The following is a 19,204-nucleotide window of genomic DNA, read 5'->3' as shown; positions in this document are numbered from 1 at the left end:
AGATAGAGGGGGGGGTGGAGTAGAGATAGAGGGGGGGGGTGGAGTAGAGAGGGAGGGGGTGGATTACAGATTGAGGGAGGGAGGGGGTGGATTACAGATGGAGAGAGGGGGTGGAGTAGAGATGGAGGGGTGGATGGAGTAGAGATTTTTTTAAATTAATCTTTATTTAACTAGACAAGTCAGTTAAGAACAAATTATTATTTACAATGACGGCCTACCAGGGAACAGTGGGTTAACTGCCTTGTTCAGGGGCAGAACGACAGATTTTTACCTTGTCAGCTCGGGGATTCGATCCAGCAACTCTTCGGTTACTGGCCCAACGCTCTGACCACGAGGCTACCTAGTGCAGGGAGATGGCGGGAGGGGTGGAGTAGAGATGGAGGGGGAGGAGTAGAGAGCTCTTGGCTCAGTAAATATGTTTGTGGAGAAACCTGCCTGTCCACCTCACAGAGGAGGAGTCTAGGGGCGTGGGACACAGACAAAGAACAGACACACACACACTAACACGAGGAGGGAGCAGAGGACTTTTCTGTACACACAGTGGATTTTACACTTGTGGAATATAATTCATACTTGGAGCTTTGCTGGAGGAGGTCTGTGTGTTAGTGTGTAGTATAGTGTACCTACATTAGTGTGTTTTGTATGAGTGAATGTGAGAGCATGTGTGAGTGTGTTATGTTGTGTGTGTAACAGCCCGGCCCCGGATGGAAAGGGTTGTCGCTGGCTACTCCGAGGTCTTAGCTCCCAGCCATGGGGGGCTGCCAGAGTCACCCCTCTGCTGCGGATACACAAATAGTACCCCAGCCCTCTGACGTCAACAAACTGTAAGTATCTCTCCCCTTCCTCTCTCTCAATCTATCCATTCCCTCCATCTCCTCGCTCTCTTTTCCCCCCTTCCCTCTCTCATTGTTCTATGCTAGTTCAGATTAGACTGGGTTTGTGAGTAGGGCTGGTAGTAGGTTGAACAGTTAGTTAGAACTCAAAAGATCTGAACTGAGGTGGATAGAGCGAGAGAAGTAGGAACTGGGAAAGAGAGAGACGGCTGCTGGACATGGTAAACTGAGGAATGTTCTCTTTATAAGGACGTGTGTGTGGCACATATTTGTCTGATAACATCAACGGATATAGATTCCTTGACTGAGGCAAAAAGCAGGAACGATGGGATTGTGGTTTAAACAGTGTTTAAGAAGAGATGGTGTGTGCTTTAAAAAATGTCATGAATATATAGATGGCTTGTGTGTCTTTTTGAACAGAGACAGTTATGCTGGGCTTACTGTTTGCTTCGTCCACAGAGTGCAGTGAAACGTTAACACACACACACGAGTGAGAGAGCAGGCTCACAGTGGATTCTGTTTACCTATAAACACACCACCTACTTTGGATTCATTTGTGTGTGTGTGTGTGTACAGGTGGTTGGTAGAGAGTGTAGTCTAAATAAAAGGACAATAGAGTAGAATAGGGAGGAAGTTTAGTTGACAGTTCCCTCAGCGTGGTAAAACCAGCCTGATCGCTGTCTTCACCACTAATTCACTATATTGATTCCCAGTGTGACCTTCCCTCTGTCTGTACCATCCCCAGATGCTGTTTAAAAGCAATTATGAAGATTCCTACATACTTTGTCCTGACCTTACCCTTTAACCCTAACCTCCCTCTGTCATCGTTCACTTGCTCTTGCTGGCTTTCTCTGTCTCTCTCTTTCTCCTGTGGACAAAGGCCATGCTGTTTTGCCAATAGGACACACACACCAAGGCAACCCCAGCAGGGACTGAAACTCCTCATAGAGAACAGAATGTGTCTGTTATCAGTGTAACAAGGTCACACACACACACACACACACACACATTCTCAAATACACACACAGATATCAAGGTTGAAAGTATTTTCGTTGCTTTCACTTCACTGACTGTGTGGTGATATAGTCAGTGGAAAACATTGACAGTGTAGTGTAGTACAGTGGAAAACTTGGACCTGCTTTGCATGAAGTCAAATCTCTCTGGCTCCAGTCCCTGGTTTAGACTCTCTAGGACAGAGACATTGACCAATATCACAATACATTTAATGTGTCTGTGGTTATAATGCATTATAACAAGTATTACCCCTCTCACTTTATCATCTCCTCAGACCACCCCTCCTCAACTCTGATTTGTTATGCCGAACAGATGCTTCCGTAACGACCAGACACACAGCTCTTTAATCTCATTACACAGGTGCATAATTAATTTGCTTTAGCACCCATGAGCACCGGAGATAACCAAGCTAGCACATTTACACTGAACAAAAATTGAAACGCAACATGCACCAATTTCAAAGATTTTACTGAGTTACAGTTCATATGAGGAAATCAGTCAATTTACATGAATTCATTAGACCCTAATATATGCATTTCACATGACTGGGAATACAGATCTGCATCTGTTGGTCACAGATACCTTAAAAAAAAAGTATGGGTGTGGATCAGAAACCCAGTCAGTATCTGCCTCATGCAGCGCGACACATCTCCTTCGCATAGAGTTGATCAGGTTATTGGTTGTGGAATGTTGGACTGGATATTGGCAGGAACTGGAACACACTGTCGTATACGTTGATCCAGAGCATCCCAAACATGCTCAATGGGTGACATGTCTGAACTGGGACATTTTCAGCTTCCAGAAATTGTGTACAGATCCTTGCGACATGGGGCTGTGCATTATCATGCTGAAACATGAGGTGACGGCGGCGGATGAATGGCACGACAATAGGCCTTCGGATCTCAACACGGTATCTCTGTGCATTGAAATTGCTATCGATAAAATACAATTGTGTTCGTTGTCCGTAGCTTATGCCTGTCCATACCATAACACCCCTGCCACCATGGGGCAGTCTGTTCACAATGTTGACATCAGCCTACATAACGCCATTCACACTGTCTGCCATCTGCCCGGTGCAGTTGAAACCCGGGATTCATCCGTGAAAGAGCACACTTCTCCAGCGTGCCAGTGGCCATCGAAGGTGAGCATTTAACCTAAGCTAGCAGTGTTATTAAAAGTATAATTGAAATCTTCAGTGAAAGTTAAGGAAGTTATTTAAAAACCTTCAAAAAACAATAATTTCCATTGTCGGTTATGATGCCGAACTGCAATCAGCTCAAGACCCTGGTGAGGACGACAAGCACGCAAATGAGATTCCCTGTTTCTGACAGTTTGTCAGAAATTCTTCGGTTGTGCAAACCAACAGATTCATCAGCTGTCAGGGTGACTGCTCTGAGATGATCCCGCAGGGGGAAAAGTCGGATGTGGAAGTCCTGGGCTGGTGTGGTTACACGTGGTCTGCAGTTGTGAGGCCGGTTGGACATACTGCCAAATTCTCTTAAAGGACGTTGGAGGTGGCTTATGGTAGTTAAATTAAATAATCTGCCAACAGTTCTGGTGGACATTTCTGCAGTCAGCATGCCAATTGCACCCTCCCTCAAAACTAGAGACATCTATGTCGTTGTGTTGTGATAAAACTGCACATTTTAGAGTGGCCTATTATTGTCTCCAGCACAAGGTGCATCTGTTTAATCAGTTTCTTGATATGCCACACATGTCTGGTGGATGGATTATCTTGGCAAAGGAGAAAAGCTCACTAACGGGTGTAAACAAATTTGTGCACAACATTTGAGAGAAATAAGCTTTTTGTGTGTATGGAACCTTTCTGGGATCTTTTATTTCAGTTCATGAAACACGGGACCAACACTTTACATGCGTTTATATTTTTGGTCACTGTAGGTCCTTGGAAGTTGTGACAGAGAACGTTTTTGGTTTCCCACTGGTCTGGTAACGAAGCCATAAGTTTCCTGACCGGTAAAACTACTTTTTATTTAGACATTCTGAGACCAGGAGTGAAAATGTTGCTTGTTCTGGGAGTACATTTTTTAGTTTGCAGGGAGGTTCTGAGATTGTTTTATGAACATTCTGAGAATGGAAATTATTGTTTATTTGAACGTTTTTAAATTACTTTCTGTCACGATCGTCGTAACATTGAAGAGAGGAGGACCAAGGCGCAGCGTGATAACAATGCATTCTTCTTTTAATGAAACGAAATGAAGAACACTTGACAAACTAACAAAACAACAAACGAACGAACGTGACGCTATAAACAAATAGTGCTGACACAAACACTACACATAGACAATCACCCACGAACTACCTAATGAATATGGCTGCCTAAATATGGTTCCCAATCAGAGACAACTGTAGATAGCTGTCTCTAATTGAGAACCAATCTAGGCAACCATAGACATACATACACCTAGACTAGACACTGCCCCATAAACATACAAAGCCCCTAGACAATACAAAACACATACATCCCCCATGTCACACCCTGACCTAGCTAAAATAATAAAGAAAATAAAGATAACTAAGGCCAGGGCGTGACACTTTCACTGAAGGTTTCAATAAGACTTTTAATAACACTGCTAGCTTAGGTTAACTGTTTTGAACACAGATAGGACATTGAAATGAATTTGCTTAGGCATTTTATTGTGGCACAGCGTCAGTGAGATTCGCACTTATGATCTTGTATTCTCTATCCGTTGAACTAGTCCACTGCACCACCGGGATGGCGCTAGTGTGTTTCTTTTTAATTTTTATATTCATTCAAAGTTTTATTTATTAATTTTTGTCTATTCAAACAGACCCCATTTCAAAGTGCGGCCAATACACCTGAACAAGATAGAGAATAGACATAGTTTTGTTGACGCTGAGAACGGAATGTATATATTTTTTAATAACATTCTTAGAACATTCTTTGAACGTTACTAATGTTGTGTGGGTTTTATGTAACAATAACAAATAGAACTATGAGGAAACCTGTAGGAAACGTTATGCTGAAGTACTGAAATTCCCACAGAAGAACGTTGTTTCTTAATGTTCTCTGAACTATTTGAGAACATTCCCCAATGTCAAACCAGTTAGAGAACGTTCCTTGAACGTTACCAAAATTGACAAATCTAACCATGTTTGAATTTTAAGGTAAAAGTAATGAAATACCACAAAAATTTTTTTTTTTGTCAAATTCCTTAAATGCGCTGAGAATGTTCCAAACCAAGCAACTATCCTGCACAATTCCCAGAAAGTTGTGGGAAGGTTGTGTACAAAATAACCATGGGATAACCATGCTCTCACCAAGCTCTAAGAAACATATGGTTCTCAGAACATTATGTGCTAGCTGGGCTCATTGTACTACAACATGCATGAATATATACCGAATGTGTATTTCAGTATGTATATATTCACACTCGCTGACACACACTGGCTGAGATATATCATACAGAACTTTCGGCATATTCTATCTCACCTCAAAACCTCCAGTTTACAGTGTGGACTCCCTAGTCCTCCAAAGAGCAGCTGTACTCCTAAATCCTGCAGTTCATTGTTACTCAGATCCAGCTCTATCAGGTGTGAGAGATTTGACCTCAGAGCTGAAGCCAGAGAAGCAAAGCCTTCCGCTGTGACTTTACAACTCTCAGCCTGCAGTGGGAGAAAAACATTTACATCTCAGCTCTACATGAAGAATCAATTTATATTTTCTAACAAATTAGTTTTAATGGCATATTTGAGCGATGTCATTACTTCAATGTCTTCGGTTTACAGTGTGGATTCCCCAGTTGAGCAGAGAGCAGCTCCAGTCCTGCATCCTGCAGTTTAGTATCACTCAGGTCCAGCTCTCTCCTAGATTGGAGGAGTTTGAGCTGAGAACTGAAGCCAACACATCACAGCATAGTAATAACGCTATAAGACTACAATTATAATAATATAGTAGTAAATGTATTAACCTGAAGGTATGAATTAGTTGAGAGTCAATTGGAGTTCTTTTCCAGAATAACAAGACAAACACAATTGGTTTTCAGAACGTTATGTGCTACCTGGGAAGAGACTGCAGCAACAGCTGTGTGTGTGTGTATATAGTAAACCATATAGTCCAGACTGCAAACTATGCAATCTGATGTCTGCAGCTGGAGCAGTGAAACATGGACACTTAAATACTGACAGACACACTCACACTTTAACTGTGTGTGTTGTATTGTTTAGGGGAGATAATAACAATGAGCTGGTGTTGGAGGAGCGTCCCTATCTGCAGCAGCAGTATATCTCTGAGAGGATCACACACACCGACATGACCGCCCTCACTGCCCTGCCACCCGGACTGGACCAGGCTGAGTGGCTCGCCAGCAACAGTCAGTACACAAACACACACACACACACACACACACACAAAAACACACACACACAAAAACACACACACGTAAGCATGCTCACATACACAAAAACCACACAAGACCAGACATTGGGAATTCAGAAATGGGAGCCCTATTTGGGAGTTTTAGGATTAGGGTTAAACCAGGGTTAAACATAAAGTGAGTTAGGGTTATGCCAAGATTAGAGTTAGAGTTGTGGTTGAGGTTACGGTTGAACCGGGATGTAGACATGAAGCTAGGGTTGGGATTGAACCAGGATGTGGACATGAAGATACGGTTACTTTAGGGTTATGCCAAAATAAGAGTTAGGGTTAATTTGGTATATCCCTAATCCCAATATTGCATTACTATAACCTAAACTGTTTCTCTCTCCCCCTCTCCAGCGGTAGCGTTCTTTAAGCATATTAACCTGTTCTCCAGTGCCCTTTCTGAGTTATGTACTCCTACCACCTGTCCTACAGCCTGCGGACCAGATAACACGTAAGTCACACTCAAACACACACACGTACGTACGTTAATATTCACACTCATGCAGACACACCCTTCTGCTCCCTCAATGTGTCTGTGTGTAGAGTGTATATATGGACAGACGATCAGGGGAAGAAGTTGAGGTGTTCCGCTCCTCTCTACTTTGACTATACCATGTCCTACATCCAAGACCTACTGACAGATGAAGACGTCTTCCCCACCAGAGCAGGTACACACACACACACACACACACACACAGTAAATGAACACAAGTGCTGCAGACATTCACTGCCCTACTGATCATCAACCAATGACTACAACATAACAAACCAACTAATCTATCAGTCAATAAAATACTCAACCCTTCTCCCCTTTCATTCCCTCTCCCCCACTACCTTACACATCATCCTCTGCATCCTCACTATTTCCCTTCCCTCTCTTATCCCCAACACCTCTCTACATCCTATCCATCTAATTTCTTCTCTCCTCCCCTCCTTCCATCACCAGGGTCAGTGTTCCCAGCAGGCTTTGTGTTCTTGGTCAAGAAGGTGTTTCTGCTGTTGTTCCGTGTTCTGGCTCATATCTACTGGAGTCACTACAGAGAGGCCCTGGTTCTGGGACTACACCCCCACCTCAACACATTGTTCATACACCTCACACACTTCAGCCTTCAACACAACCTGCTGGAAGCAGAACACACACAACCTCTACAGGACCTGATCATTGCTCTGGGACAGTACAGCCTCACCTGACACACACACACAAATGTACCTTCACAGATGTACACACACACACACACACACCCACAGCTTCAATGAATTTAGAGAGACAGACTCAGCGACTCTGTTGTATAAACTGTGAGTTAACCTTTGAATGCAGTGGGCTAAATCAGGGTCACTTGGTAGTCTTAAGAAAATCTACTTTGAAACAAAAGTATACAACTCACACATGGGCTTAAAAAAAAGAAGACACCTGTACCATGTCAGATATAGAGTTGAAATGTATTCAATTTTGAATTTACATCCCAATAGACTTTATATACTGTACATCACAGAAGACTGAAATATAACGAAACTGTTTGACATAGAAACACCAGATTTTCTGCATTTAAAAAAATCCTGTTTATTAATTATAAAAAAATATGAATAACATTCTACCAACGAGGCCACTAGGTTGTTTGACTGCAGGAAAGGGTTACGTAAGAAGAGGATGTGTATTGCTCTTTATGCTTTTGCATGTGATATGTATAATAGATAATATATGTTATGAAGATGGTGTTATTAAACTGAGGTCAAATGAATTTCAACGGTCATGTATACTGTAGGTCAACTATTATGCTCTCCTTCAAATCAAATTTTATTAGTCACATGCACCGAATACAACAGGTGTAGACCTTACAGTGAAATGCTTACTTAGTACTTGAAAATACTGATAAAACAGGAGCCTGTCCTTTAAGACAATTCCTAATGGTACAAGTAAAGTATGCTATAATTCATTAAACTATTACCCGACTACAGGCTGCTACCAGGAACCAGTCCCTGAATGGGTACAGACAAAAAAACATAATAAACATTTTCTACCTAACTAACAATGCAGTTAAAAAAATGATTTTCTTAAATGGATAAGAAATAAAATTATCAAGTAATTAAAGAACAGCAGTAAAATAACAATAGCGAGACTATATACAGGAAACCCTACCCTTATGTTCAATTCGGCTACACACAAGTTATGTTCCAGGTTAATACAGTAAGTACAGTCACAGAAAGCACAGTTTCCCTTAAATGTTGCTGAGAATGTCTTCTTTCAGATGCTCTTTTCCCTGGGTTAATAGTCCCAACCTTTAAATAGAGCCAAATGTTTGATGCATGTCAAAGTCATAAATCCGTCAGATCGTCCGTGATCCAACGTCGTAAGTCAACATTTGTCAAAACTCAGTTTCAGCTCAAATTCAGATCAGTGTTGCTCAGCCTCTGAATATCATAGGGAAATCCTTCTCATATCTATGTGGTCGGCGAGGTTGCACCATTCCAGTGCAGCTTGTTTCTACGACACTCCAGTCAAAAGTTATATAGACTAAGGTCAAGGTCAAATTGTGGGGGTCAAATTGACCCAGAACATCATGGATGTCACTTTTCTTGTACCATGTAGTGATTTATTTTTATTATGTGTTTTATAGAAAGTTCAAGGGTCAAATTGCAGGTCAATTTGACTCCAGATCAGTGTTGTTCAGCGTCTGAGTATCATAGGGATATCATTCCTGTGCAGAAAGCAGCTTATTTCTAGGACACACCGTTCAAAATGTATATAGACTAAGGTCAAATTGCGGGTCAAATTGACCCAGAACATCACTTTTCTTGTACCGTGTAGTGATTTATTTTATTATGCATTTTACAAGTTTGAGACCAGTAGCTAAGAGAGTATATGAAGGGTCATGGTGAAAACATTAAGTAAAACTGTAGGCCTATTTGAGTAATAAAAAAGTTAAATTGAACATAAGGGAAGAGATGTTACTGAAAAAAGTTATATGAACATACACGTCTTTAAAAGTTATATGAACATACACGTCTTTAAAAGTTATATGAACATACACGTCTTTAAAAGTTATATGAACATACACGTCTTTAAAAGTTAAATGAACATACACGTCTTTAAACGTTATATGAACATACACGTCTTTAAAAGTTATATGAACATACACGTCTTTAAACGTTATATGAACATACACGTCTTTAAAAGTTATATGAACATACACGTCTTTAAAAGTTATATGAACATACACGTCTTTAAAAGTTATATGAACATACACGTCTTTAAAAGTTATATGAACATACACGTCTTTAAACGTTATATGAACATACACGTCTTTAAAAGTTATATGAACATACACGTCTTTAAACGTTATATGAACATACACGTCTTTAAAAGTTAAATGAACATACACGTCTTTAAAAGTTATATGAACATACACGTCTTTAAAAGTTATATGAACATACACGTCTTTAAAAGTTATATGAACATACACGTCTTTAAAAGTTATATGAACATACACGTCTTTAAAAGTTATATGAACATACACGTCTTTAAAAGTTATATGAACATACACGTCTTTAAAAGTTATATGAACATACACGTCTTTAAAAGGGGCAATTCAGAACCAAGATATGTGCACATAAATGGAACTTAATTGCTTTTTCATGCACTTTCCTGTCTGTGCGCATTCTGACCTGGAACTTTAGCATGGGGAAATGCATGTACCAGCCAGCTATTCGTTTGGGTTGGAGATTGCAGAAATGGACGTGTGGCAGAGGTGTCTACGGATATGCGTATTCTGACCTTGACTTAATTCCACCAGCTTTATGTGTGAGAAAACCATTAATAAGTTTGAGCAACCTGTCAGGTTCCAAGTGGAAAAATATCTACTTAATTTTTTCCTTTTAATTACCAAACTGAATACTGCCGTTTAACCTTTGTGCACTCTCGAATGTTAATTATATGCTCCGACTTTCACTATTTTCCATTTGTAGCCTATCATGTTAAATATTATCCACTATCCACCGTCAGTAATACAAGTTCCGAGTTTTAATACCTACATAACTCATTTTAGTATTAGTACCCTTCAATTTGTAGCCTGCATTTTGAGGGAGGGAGGGAGGGAGGGAGTAGGAGAGAGGATGCAAGGAATCAAGGGAAGAATGCATCTCATGTCTTAATAGGACATTCTGGTTTGAACAGAAGTAAAACATTGATCTCCAACAACCTCCAGCTGTATTGCGGTTTAACGGAACCATCTACGGGGAAAAGGTGCAGGGATCTTAGACTTCCTTATAGAGAGCTGAGACGCCCAACCCGGGTGTGAACATGGCAGAGCGATGGTTCCAGAGGAGAACAGAGAGGATGACACAGTGGACCCTCAGTGGTTCTGTGAGGAAGAAAAGAGAGCTGTGTGAAAGTGAGGCTTCATGCTGATATCATACTGTTCTGCTCTGTTATACAAACATTCCAAATCAGCTTGGCTTTGAAACAATCCATTCTGATATAAGTCTAAAATGTTTAATGTTTTTCTAATTCAGCAAAAAAATATCCAGACATTATTAGAACAACTGCAAAAGAAGCTGGAGAAATCTAACGACCTAGATGTGTCTGTTTCTTTTCCAGATTCTGCTGGATTCTCCGTGAAACACATTGTGTATAGCTAGTATACCATAACTGTTACAAACATATTATGGTACTACAATGCATTTTTAAACAGAGAAGACGGACCGTCTGCTCATCCATACGTTACATATTAAGCATTACAGCTTTACACATGGTCCTCATACTGTCCCGATATTATGAGCATTCTTTGTACAAATTTCAAGGTGAGAAAATAATACTAAAATCACAGAAGTATGCTAGAGTAGCACTATAGTAAAACGGATAGGTCCTCTATCTTAACACTGTTATAGCTAAGTTGACAAACGTATTTACATGGCACAGGGTCAGTGAAAGAGCCAGACCAAACCCTGGGTATAGGGGCTCAGTGAATGAGTGGAATGTGAACAGGTGGGTCAGTGCACCAAAGGAGATGCTGTAGAAGTACAGAGTACCGGCCGGCCAATCCAGATAGACACCTACTCTGTTGGTGCGGATGAGTGGACAGGTAAGATGGTTTTATGATAATTGTGCCAGAAAGTATGTCATCAGAGCACTACAGACACTAGGACTTGTTGTTGAGTCCAATCACTAGCTTCCCCTGTCCTGCTTATTGTTCTACATGCCACCCCTATATCAACCCTCTTCCCCCTCCACTCTACCTCCCAGTAACAGCGTTCAGTCAGACCCTCTCTACACAGCACTTGTGACCATTCCTCAAACTTCTCTGGGTGATCAGGATACAGCTGTTCCTTTTTTTCCCCCATGTCACGTTTCTGTTCTCCTTAGACCGAATCAGATACCTGTATGCTGTGTTTAGGTCCAATGTGAGCTTGCAAGCATATGTTGGACAGGATGAAATCAATTGTAAAAACCATTGCAAACCATTAATATTGCATTCTTGACAATTTCATTTTACAGTCGTGACTTACATTTCAAGTGCCCAGCTTTGATCTGTCATTTTCTATTGTGGTCCACACTATGTAAATAACAGAGGAACATATTAGTGATATTTTCTTCATAAAACAAAAATCACACACAAGCTAGGTTGGTTACAGATTTTCATGCAAATATATAAAAAAATTGCATAAAAACAAAATGTGCATTTTCCCACCAGAGATGTGTTTCCATCAAATTTACTTGTTGGGGTTAAAAAGCTGTGTGTGATGACATAATTCAAATAAAAATATATTTTGCATTTAAATTCCCATGTACCGAATAAAAAATCCAAGTTAAATGGGTTTCCATCTCATTTTCAACTCTACTGATGGTTTTCTCACAACCAAATGTTGCGTTATATAGCGAGTGTGCCCACTCTGGTATTGGCACGTGCACTCTAGCCAACAGCTTGCAGATACAGTGCGGGCAGGGTGCGAATTACGGGGGAGCCAGAGGGCGCTCAGCTACCCTGAATGAGACCTTAGCACCCTTAAATGCAGCTAAAGTCTAACCTTGGAGGGGTCTCTAAATAATGCTAATTTAACCATTCTCCTATTTGTTTAAAATGCAGTGGTAAATATGTTTTACAGTGGTAAATATTGAAATAAAAGCTTCCAAATGAAACAAACACCCACACCTCTCTGTCATAGTTGAAGCTATTTATTTCTACATGGCTGCACAAACAATCTCCCTGTCCATGGCGCTGTCCACTCAGGTTTGCTGAATTTCAGGTCTCAGCTGAGGTCTCATAGATTTTCTTTTGTACTTGCTAATTTTCCCCCCAAAATTGCCATGCAACCTTGATAAAAATAGCCTTAGTTGCAATACATGAGATTTATCATTGTTTGCGTTTGTCCGTCAGCTGTTTAGATGGCTCATTGCTTTGTTTTTTAGGTGCGAGCGGGTATTGGTGTTCTCTGTGCTGTCTGTGGCCAGAAGTAGTAGACCATTTATTTTCTATCTATATTTGTTTTATTTTCTGGATAAGCTGATGATGGTCGCCAATATCACTAGACAACTAGCCTACAGCTAGACCTAAATGCGCATCTAATCCATCCAATATTAATGAAAGTAGGAATATAGTTCTCCTTTGGTTAGAAGCATTCAATTTAGCAATAGAAGCCTACATTATTTTGGATTTGTGTGCCCATGAGAACTGTTTTCATGGCGAAATACAGTGCATTTTACGAGATCTCCAAGATCCAGGAATTGTACAGGGTTTATGTTCAATGTTCTAATTAAATTGGTAATTGCCTAATATAGACAAATAACACTGTCATTCATGTCATTAATGTAAGGGAAAAAAGGTAGTGTTTAATGTCACACGATCTGTGAAGACTCCAATCATTCAATTCATGAATTATGGACAACTCATGAACTAGGGTGTAAACATGTTTTGATTCAACTCCTACCTGTGTATCAGTGGAGGCTGCTGAGGGGAGGACAGCTCATAATAATAGCTGGAATGGAGTCAATGGAGTGATATCAACCATCAAACATGTGGTTGATATCATTCCATTGACTCCATTCCAGCCATTGTTATGAGCCATCCTCCCCTCAGCAGCCTCCACTGCTGTGTATTATATTGAATGTAGGCTACCTGTTCTGCATGTGTTCATGTGTGTAAAATTGTCTCGGCTGAGAGGGTAGACTACCGGCAGTGGTGTAGGCCTTGTGGAGGGTAAACAACTAAACGCAGTTTACCCACCTTTTTCAGAAAAATGCATTGAAAGAATAGGGACTGTTTATTTTTTCACTGCGACCAGCAATCAGTTTAGCCACCTATTTTCTTACCTCTACATAACTGGCTACGGTAGGCCTATTTGAAGTTCATGGTAATAGGCCTACACATTGTAGCCTAATCTAGTAAATTGATGATGTTTTTCCCGCAACAGTTTCAGCCCTATTTCAGGTGTCCCGACTTATCAGGCTACAAAAAAGGTAAATTTGTAAGCAAGACACATCAATTAATGTAGGCCTAATCAATGGAAATCGCTGAATGACATTAGGCACACTTTCTGGTGTTTTGTCAACAGATTTCTATTTCCATTCATCAAAAGGCACGAGTATACATGCATTGCACTGCTTGGATTATTTTGGAGTGGACGAACATGCCTACTTTTTGAAGTGATTTGTTTGAAAATCAGATGAAGGCATCATGACTGGTTGTGTTCATGCCACACTAAGAGTAACGTTTTGTGTGGACAGTGGAGATTATTTATTTATAGAACGTGATAACACTCAACAGTGAACCTTTATATATTCTTACAGGACTACAAGGCCAGTAGGCCTACTGTGGCATATTGTACTTTATTGAAGAAACAATGCCTGAATTGGAAAGAAATTTGGTAGGGAGAGTAATTTTGTATTATTTGGAAGTCGTTATCTTAAAGGGATACATTAGGGATTTTGGCAATGAGACTCTTTATCTACAGTACTTCCCCAGAGTCAGATAAACTCGTGGTTACCATTGTTATGTCTGGGTGCAGTTTGAAGGAAGTTGCTAACTAGCGCAATGGTTAACTAGCATGCTAGCAGATATCCATAGACTTCCAGTCATTGCACTAAAGCTAGTTAGCATTGGCTCAGAAAACTAACTAAGATCCTTCATATTGGACACAGAGACATAAAAACAGTATCCATGAGCTCATCTGACTCTGAGAAAGTCGATAAAGGGCCTCATTGCCAAAATCCTAAAGTATCCCTTTAACCAAAGCAACCAATGCAAGGTGCTTTGTTTTATATTGATATTTAAATTGTCTATCACAAGTTGCTGTATTCCATATCACTTTCATTTACAATGTGGTAATTAATTAAAAGGTGGTCTTCAATAACTATTTTCACAAGAGTAACCTTGATTTAGGCATAATTTGGCTTAGTAATTGTCTGCAATTAAACAACCTTGTTAGCTAACTAAATCATAGTAATTAACATATTTCAAGTCTAATCGTTTTATTTCAGTTGGAATATGTCACATTCTTCCATTTATCTTTTTCATGTTTCTATTTTGTTGTTCTTGATAAGATGTTATTTAATTGGGGCCGGAGTATGAACGCAGAATATGACCATTTTCGCTGTCTAGTATCAAACCGTCTTGACACCGTAACAGCATCAGATCAGCTGGTCTACAAGTTTTATTTCTCTCTTTTGTCGTTGCAACCAAGATTATTTTAGCACGGAGCTCTGTGGAATCTCCCATTAGTAGCGTGTTAAGAAATCCAGCGATAACCTACAGGTAATAGGCAGGTCCTGCGTCTACGTTGCAATCCCGCCTGTGGATCTAGTTTAACACTGCTACTTAGTGTGTAAACTCACCTAAAAGTCATCTCTCTCACACTCTCATGATCCGGTTCCATTCATTCTACCCCCGTCACTCCCATGGAGACTACATGCACATGATGCCCTAGGTCTGTGGATTCAAGTACGTCTCTCACACACACAGATATTTTCTCTGCAGTCAATTTGATCTAACCTCTGAACCCTACACCATGACCACTGAGCTGTCTAACTTGGAGAAGCTAAAGCCATACTACCAGTCTCTCATTGACAAGTACGGTTCTGGGGTACTGAAGTGGTGACACACACACAGAGCTCTGGCCTGACATTCACACATACACCTCACATGCTTCATAAACCAACTAACTTTATCACAATCTGTCTCTCACACATACCTTTAAAAAGATCATGCACAGCAGCAAAAAAACAGCTTATCTCCTCTGAGATAGATCACACTATTACCTTTTTCCCAACACACCAGGACAGCCTTTACTATGTTATGTCATCTTTAAATGAACTGTATTCTCTTCTAATGACAGAACACTTAAATTAAGTGTTGTTTGTTGCTTAGGATTGTGATTAGAATTAATATGGTCTACGAGGAGCTGTCAGATTACTTTGACGCTGTCTTATTATGAACAACCAATGTATACATCTATCTTTATTATGAATGATACAAAAACATTAAAACATTTTACATACACTTGGTTGGAAAGGGCAAAGTGCAGAGTTGATGATTCAGTACATATCTGGCAGCAAAGAACCACAGTCACACACACGTAACACGTAAACATGTACAACTATAAGGACATTGACAAAACAGACAAGTTACTTCCTCCTGATTGTCATCATACTATGGAAAATAATAAATATCTATTTTCTTTTCTAATGAAAAAAATATTGTTAAATGTAGAATAAAGCACCAGCTAATGTTTGAGATGATCGATGGTCTAAATTCTTTGGTCAGAAGGTTACTGTAGTATCTTGAATAGACCAACATATAATTGGAGGACACAGGATGGAATCTTTACTTGTCATTTATGATTTGAACTGATTTACCACCACTATCTATAATGGAAACCAATACTCAACTATAACAATCTCTATTGCTCACAGAACGGTTACCAACCTAGGACCGGTGATAGCGCCACCTACTGGTTAGATGAGCCAGCATCATTTATCACTCAATAACACTCCTCCCCCCATAAATCTGAACTAACTCTCGGTTAGTTGAACATTTTCATATTTAACACCTACTGTATGAGTATGCCAACAACAATAACAGTAACCATTCTCATTGTAACTGGTAAGTAATCTCTTCACTTAGCATCAATAACATAACCTTACAGTGTGTTTCTTATATCAACTGAACAACATTTCCATTGTCTTTTCACTTTTGTTTATTGGAAGTAATAATAGACTACCTTACATCCTAAAGGAGATAAGGGTGCATTCTAACCCATGAGAAACAAATATCTCCTTTACTTTTAAAACTCTCCAAAATGAGCTGGAGGTTTCCTAACTCTTTGAGAGTGTCGCAATTTCCCTCTATGTGAACCTTTATTGGTTTTCTTAACAAGTTCATTGACTTGTGCATTGACTTATTTTTGTACTTATTGTGTACATAATGTTGCTGCTACCGTCTCTTATGACCGAAAATAACTTCTGGACATCAGAAAAGCGATTACTCACCGTGGACTGGAATAAACTTTTTCCCTTAACGAGTCCGACGAGAAGGATATCCTGCTTTCACTGGAGCAGGCCCAGGTCCACGCCTTTTGCGTGAAGAAAAGACGCCGAAAAAGAGGACGCAGATCGGGGATTCTTCTGAGAATCCGGAGGCGAGCGAGAAAACTCCCAATGCCTTCCATTCTCCTTGCTAACGTGCAATCGTTGGAAAATAAAGTTGATGACCTACTATCAAGATTATCCTACCAACGGGACATTAAAAACTGTAACATCGTATGTTTTACCGAGACGTGGCTGAACGAAGAAACAGACAATATAGAGCTGACGGGATTTTCCATGCACCGGCAGAACAGAGACGCTACCTCTGGTAAGACGAGGGGTGGGGGGGTGTGTCTTTTTGTCAATAACAGCTGGTGTGCGATGTCTAATATTAAATAAGTCTCGAGGTATTGCTCGCCTGAGGTAGAATACCTTATGATAAGCTGTCGACCACACTATCTACCAAGAGAGTTCTCATCTATATTATTCGTAGCCGTCTATTTACCACCACAAAGCGAAGCTGGCAGTAAGACCGCTCTCAACCAACTCTATAAGGCCATAACCCATAATATCAAAGGGGAATTATGTGTTTTGAAATTTTTATAAATTAATTAAAAATGAAAAGCTGCAATGTCTTGAGTCAATAAGTATTGAACCCCTTTGTTATGGCAAAACTAAGTTCAGGAGTAAAAATATATCAAACAAGTAACATAATAAGTTGCATGGACTCACTCTGTGTGCAATAATAGTGTTTAACATGATTTTTGAATGACTACCTCATCTCTGAACCCCACACATACAAAATGATCTGTAAGGTCCCTCAGTCCAGCAGTGAATTTCGAACACAGACTCAACCACAAAAACCAGGGAGGTTTAACAACAACAAAAAAGAAGTGCACCTATTGGTAGATGGGTAAAAAAAAGCAGACATTGAATATCCCTTTGGGGAATCATGGGGAAGTTATTACTTACACTTTGGATGGTGTATTAATACACCCAGATACAGGCGTCCTTCCTAACTCAGTTGCCGGATCGGAAGGAAACTGCTCAGGGATTTCACCATGAGGCCAATGGTGACTTTAAAACAGTTACAGAGTTGAATTGCTGTGATAGGAGAAAACTGAGGATGGATCAACAACATTGTAGTTACTCCACGATGCTAACCTAATTGACAGAGTGAAAAGAAGGAAACCTGTACAGAATACAAATATTCCAGAACATGCATCTTGCACCAAAGTAATACTGCAAAAAAATGTGCCACTTTTTGTCCTGAATACAAAGTGTTATGTTTGGGGCAAATCCAATACAACATATTACCGAGTACCACTCTCCATATTATCAAGTACAGTGGTGGCTGCATCATGTTATGGGTATCCTTGTAATCGTTAAGGACTGGGGAGTTTTTCAGGATAAATGAAATTCACGGAATGGCGCTAAGCACATGTGAAATCCTAGAGGAAAACCTGCTTCAGTCTGCTTCCCACCAGAGACTGGAAGATGAAATCACCTTTCAACAGGACAATCACATAAAACACAAGGCCAAATCTACACGGGTTTTTTACCAAAGAAGACAGTGAATGTTCCTTACAGTTCTGACTTAAATCTACTTAAACATCTATGACAAGACAAGAATTGGCTGTCTAGCAATGATCAACAACCAATTTGAGAGCTTGGAGAATTTGAAAATAATAAAATGGGCAAATGTTTCACAATGTAGGCGTGGAAAGCTCTTCAAGAGTCTTAAAGGTGCTTCTACAAAGTATTGACTCAGGGGTGTGAATACTTATGTAAATTAGTTATTCCTGTATTTCATTTTCAATACATTTGCCAATATTTCTAAAAACATGTTTTCACTTTGTCATTATGGGGTATTGTGTGTAGATGAGTGATAAAAAACATTGATTTAATCAATTTTGAATTCAGGCTGTAACACAACAAACTGTGTAATAAGTCAAGGGGTATGAATACTTTCGGAAGGCACTGCAGTATTTCACAAAAACATAATTTCCTTACCTTGATTACATTGGGATACGACCATATTGGGGAACCCCGATACACAGTCAAGTTAGTACAGCCAGGAGAGATACAGTTGAAGTCGGACATTTACACACACCTTAGCCAAATACATTTAAACTCAGTTTTTCACAATTCCTGACATTTAATCCAAGTAAAAATTAGTTAGGATCACCACTTAATTTTAAGAATGTGAAATGTCAGAATAATAGTAGAGAGAATGATTTATTTCAGCTTTTATTTCTTTCATCACATTCCCAGTGGGTCAGAAGTTGACATACTGATGTCAATTAGCATATCAGAAGCTTCTAAAGCCATGGCATAATTTTCAGGAATTTTCCAAGCTGTTTAAAGGCACTGTCAACTTAGTGTATGTAAACTTCTGACCCACTGGAATTGTGATACAGTGAATTATAAGTGAAATAATCT

General features: G+C 39.8%; 1 protein-coding gene and 1 long non-coding RNA gene across 3 annotated transcripts; one reads left to right on the top strand and one right to left on the bottom strand.

Moving 5' to 3' along the window:
- Positions 1-455: 455 nt before the first annotated feature.
- LOC139540004 (MOB kinase activator 2) lies at positions 456-7,988 on the top strand. Of its 2 annotated transcripts, XM_071343492.1 has the most exons (6): positions 456-593; positions 694-824; positions 6,054-6,199; positions 6,604-6,700; positions 6,793-6,917; positions 7,196-7,988. In XM_071343492.1, exons 2-6 carry the CDS (start codon positions 751-753, stop codon positions 7,438-7,440), a joined length of 687 nt encoding a protein of 228 aa, XP_071199593.1. In that variant the 5' UTR covers positions 456-593; positions 694-750; the 3' UTR covers positions 7,441-7,988. The 2 variants fall into 2 exon arrangements, with proteins under 2 accessions (XP_071199593.1, XP_071199592.1); XM_071343491.1 differs by having other exon boundaries at positions 466-824.
- Positions 7,989-8,026: 38 nt separating this feature from the next.
- LOC139540007 (uncharacterized) lies at positions 8,027-13,210 on the bottom strand. Its single transcript, XR_011668049.1, has 2 exons — positions 11,752-13,210; positions 8,027-10,607 (listed from the first exon to the last, which is right to left on the bottom strand). It is a non-coding gene; the product is annotated as an uncharacterized lncRNA (long non-coding RNA).
- Positions 13,211-19,204: the final 5,994 nt, after the last annotated feature.

This window comes from Salvelinus alpinus, chromosome 15, assembly GCF_045679555.1.
Source record: "Salvelinus alpinus chromosome 15, SLU_Salpinus.1, whole genome shotgun sequence".
In the NCBI taxonomy this organism is placed as follows: Eukaryota; Metazoa; Chordata; class Actinopteri; order Salmoniformes; family Salmonidae; genus Salvelinus; species Salvelinus alpinus.
Note: the sequence above shows the minus strand (reverse complement) of the source record. Positions and strands in the feature narration are given on the sequence as shown.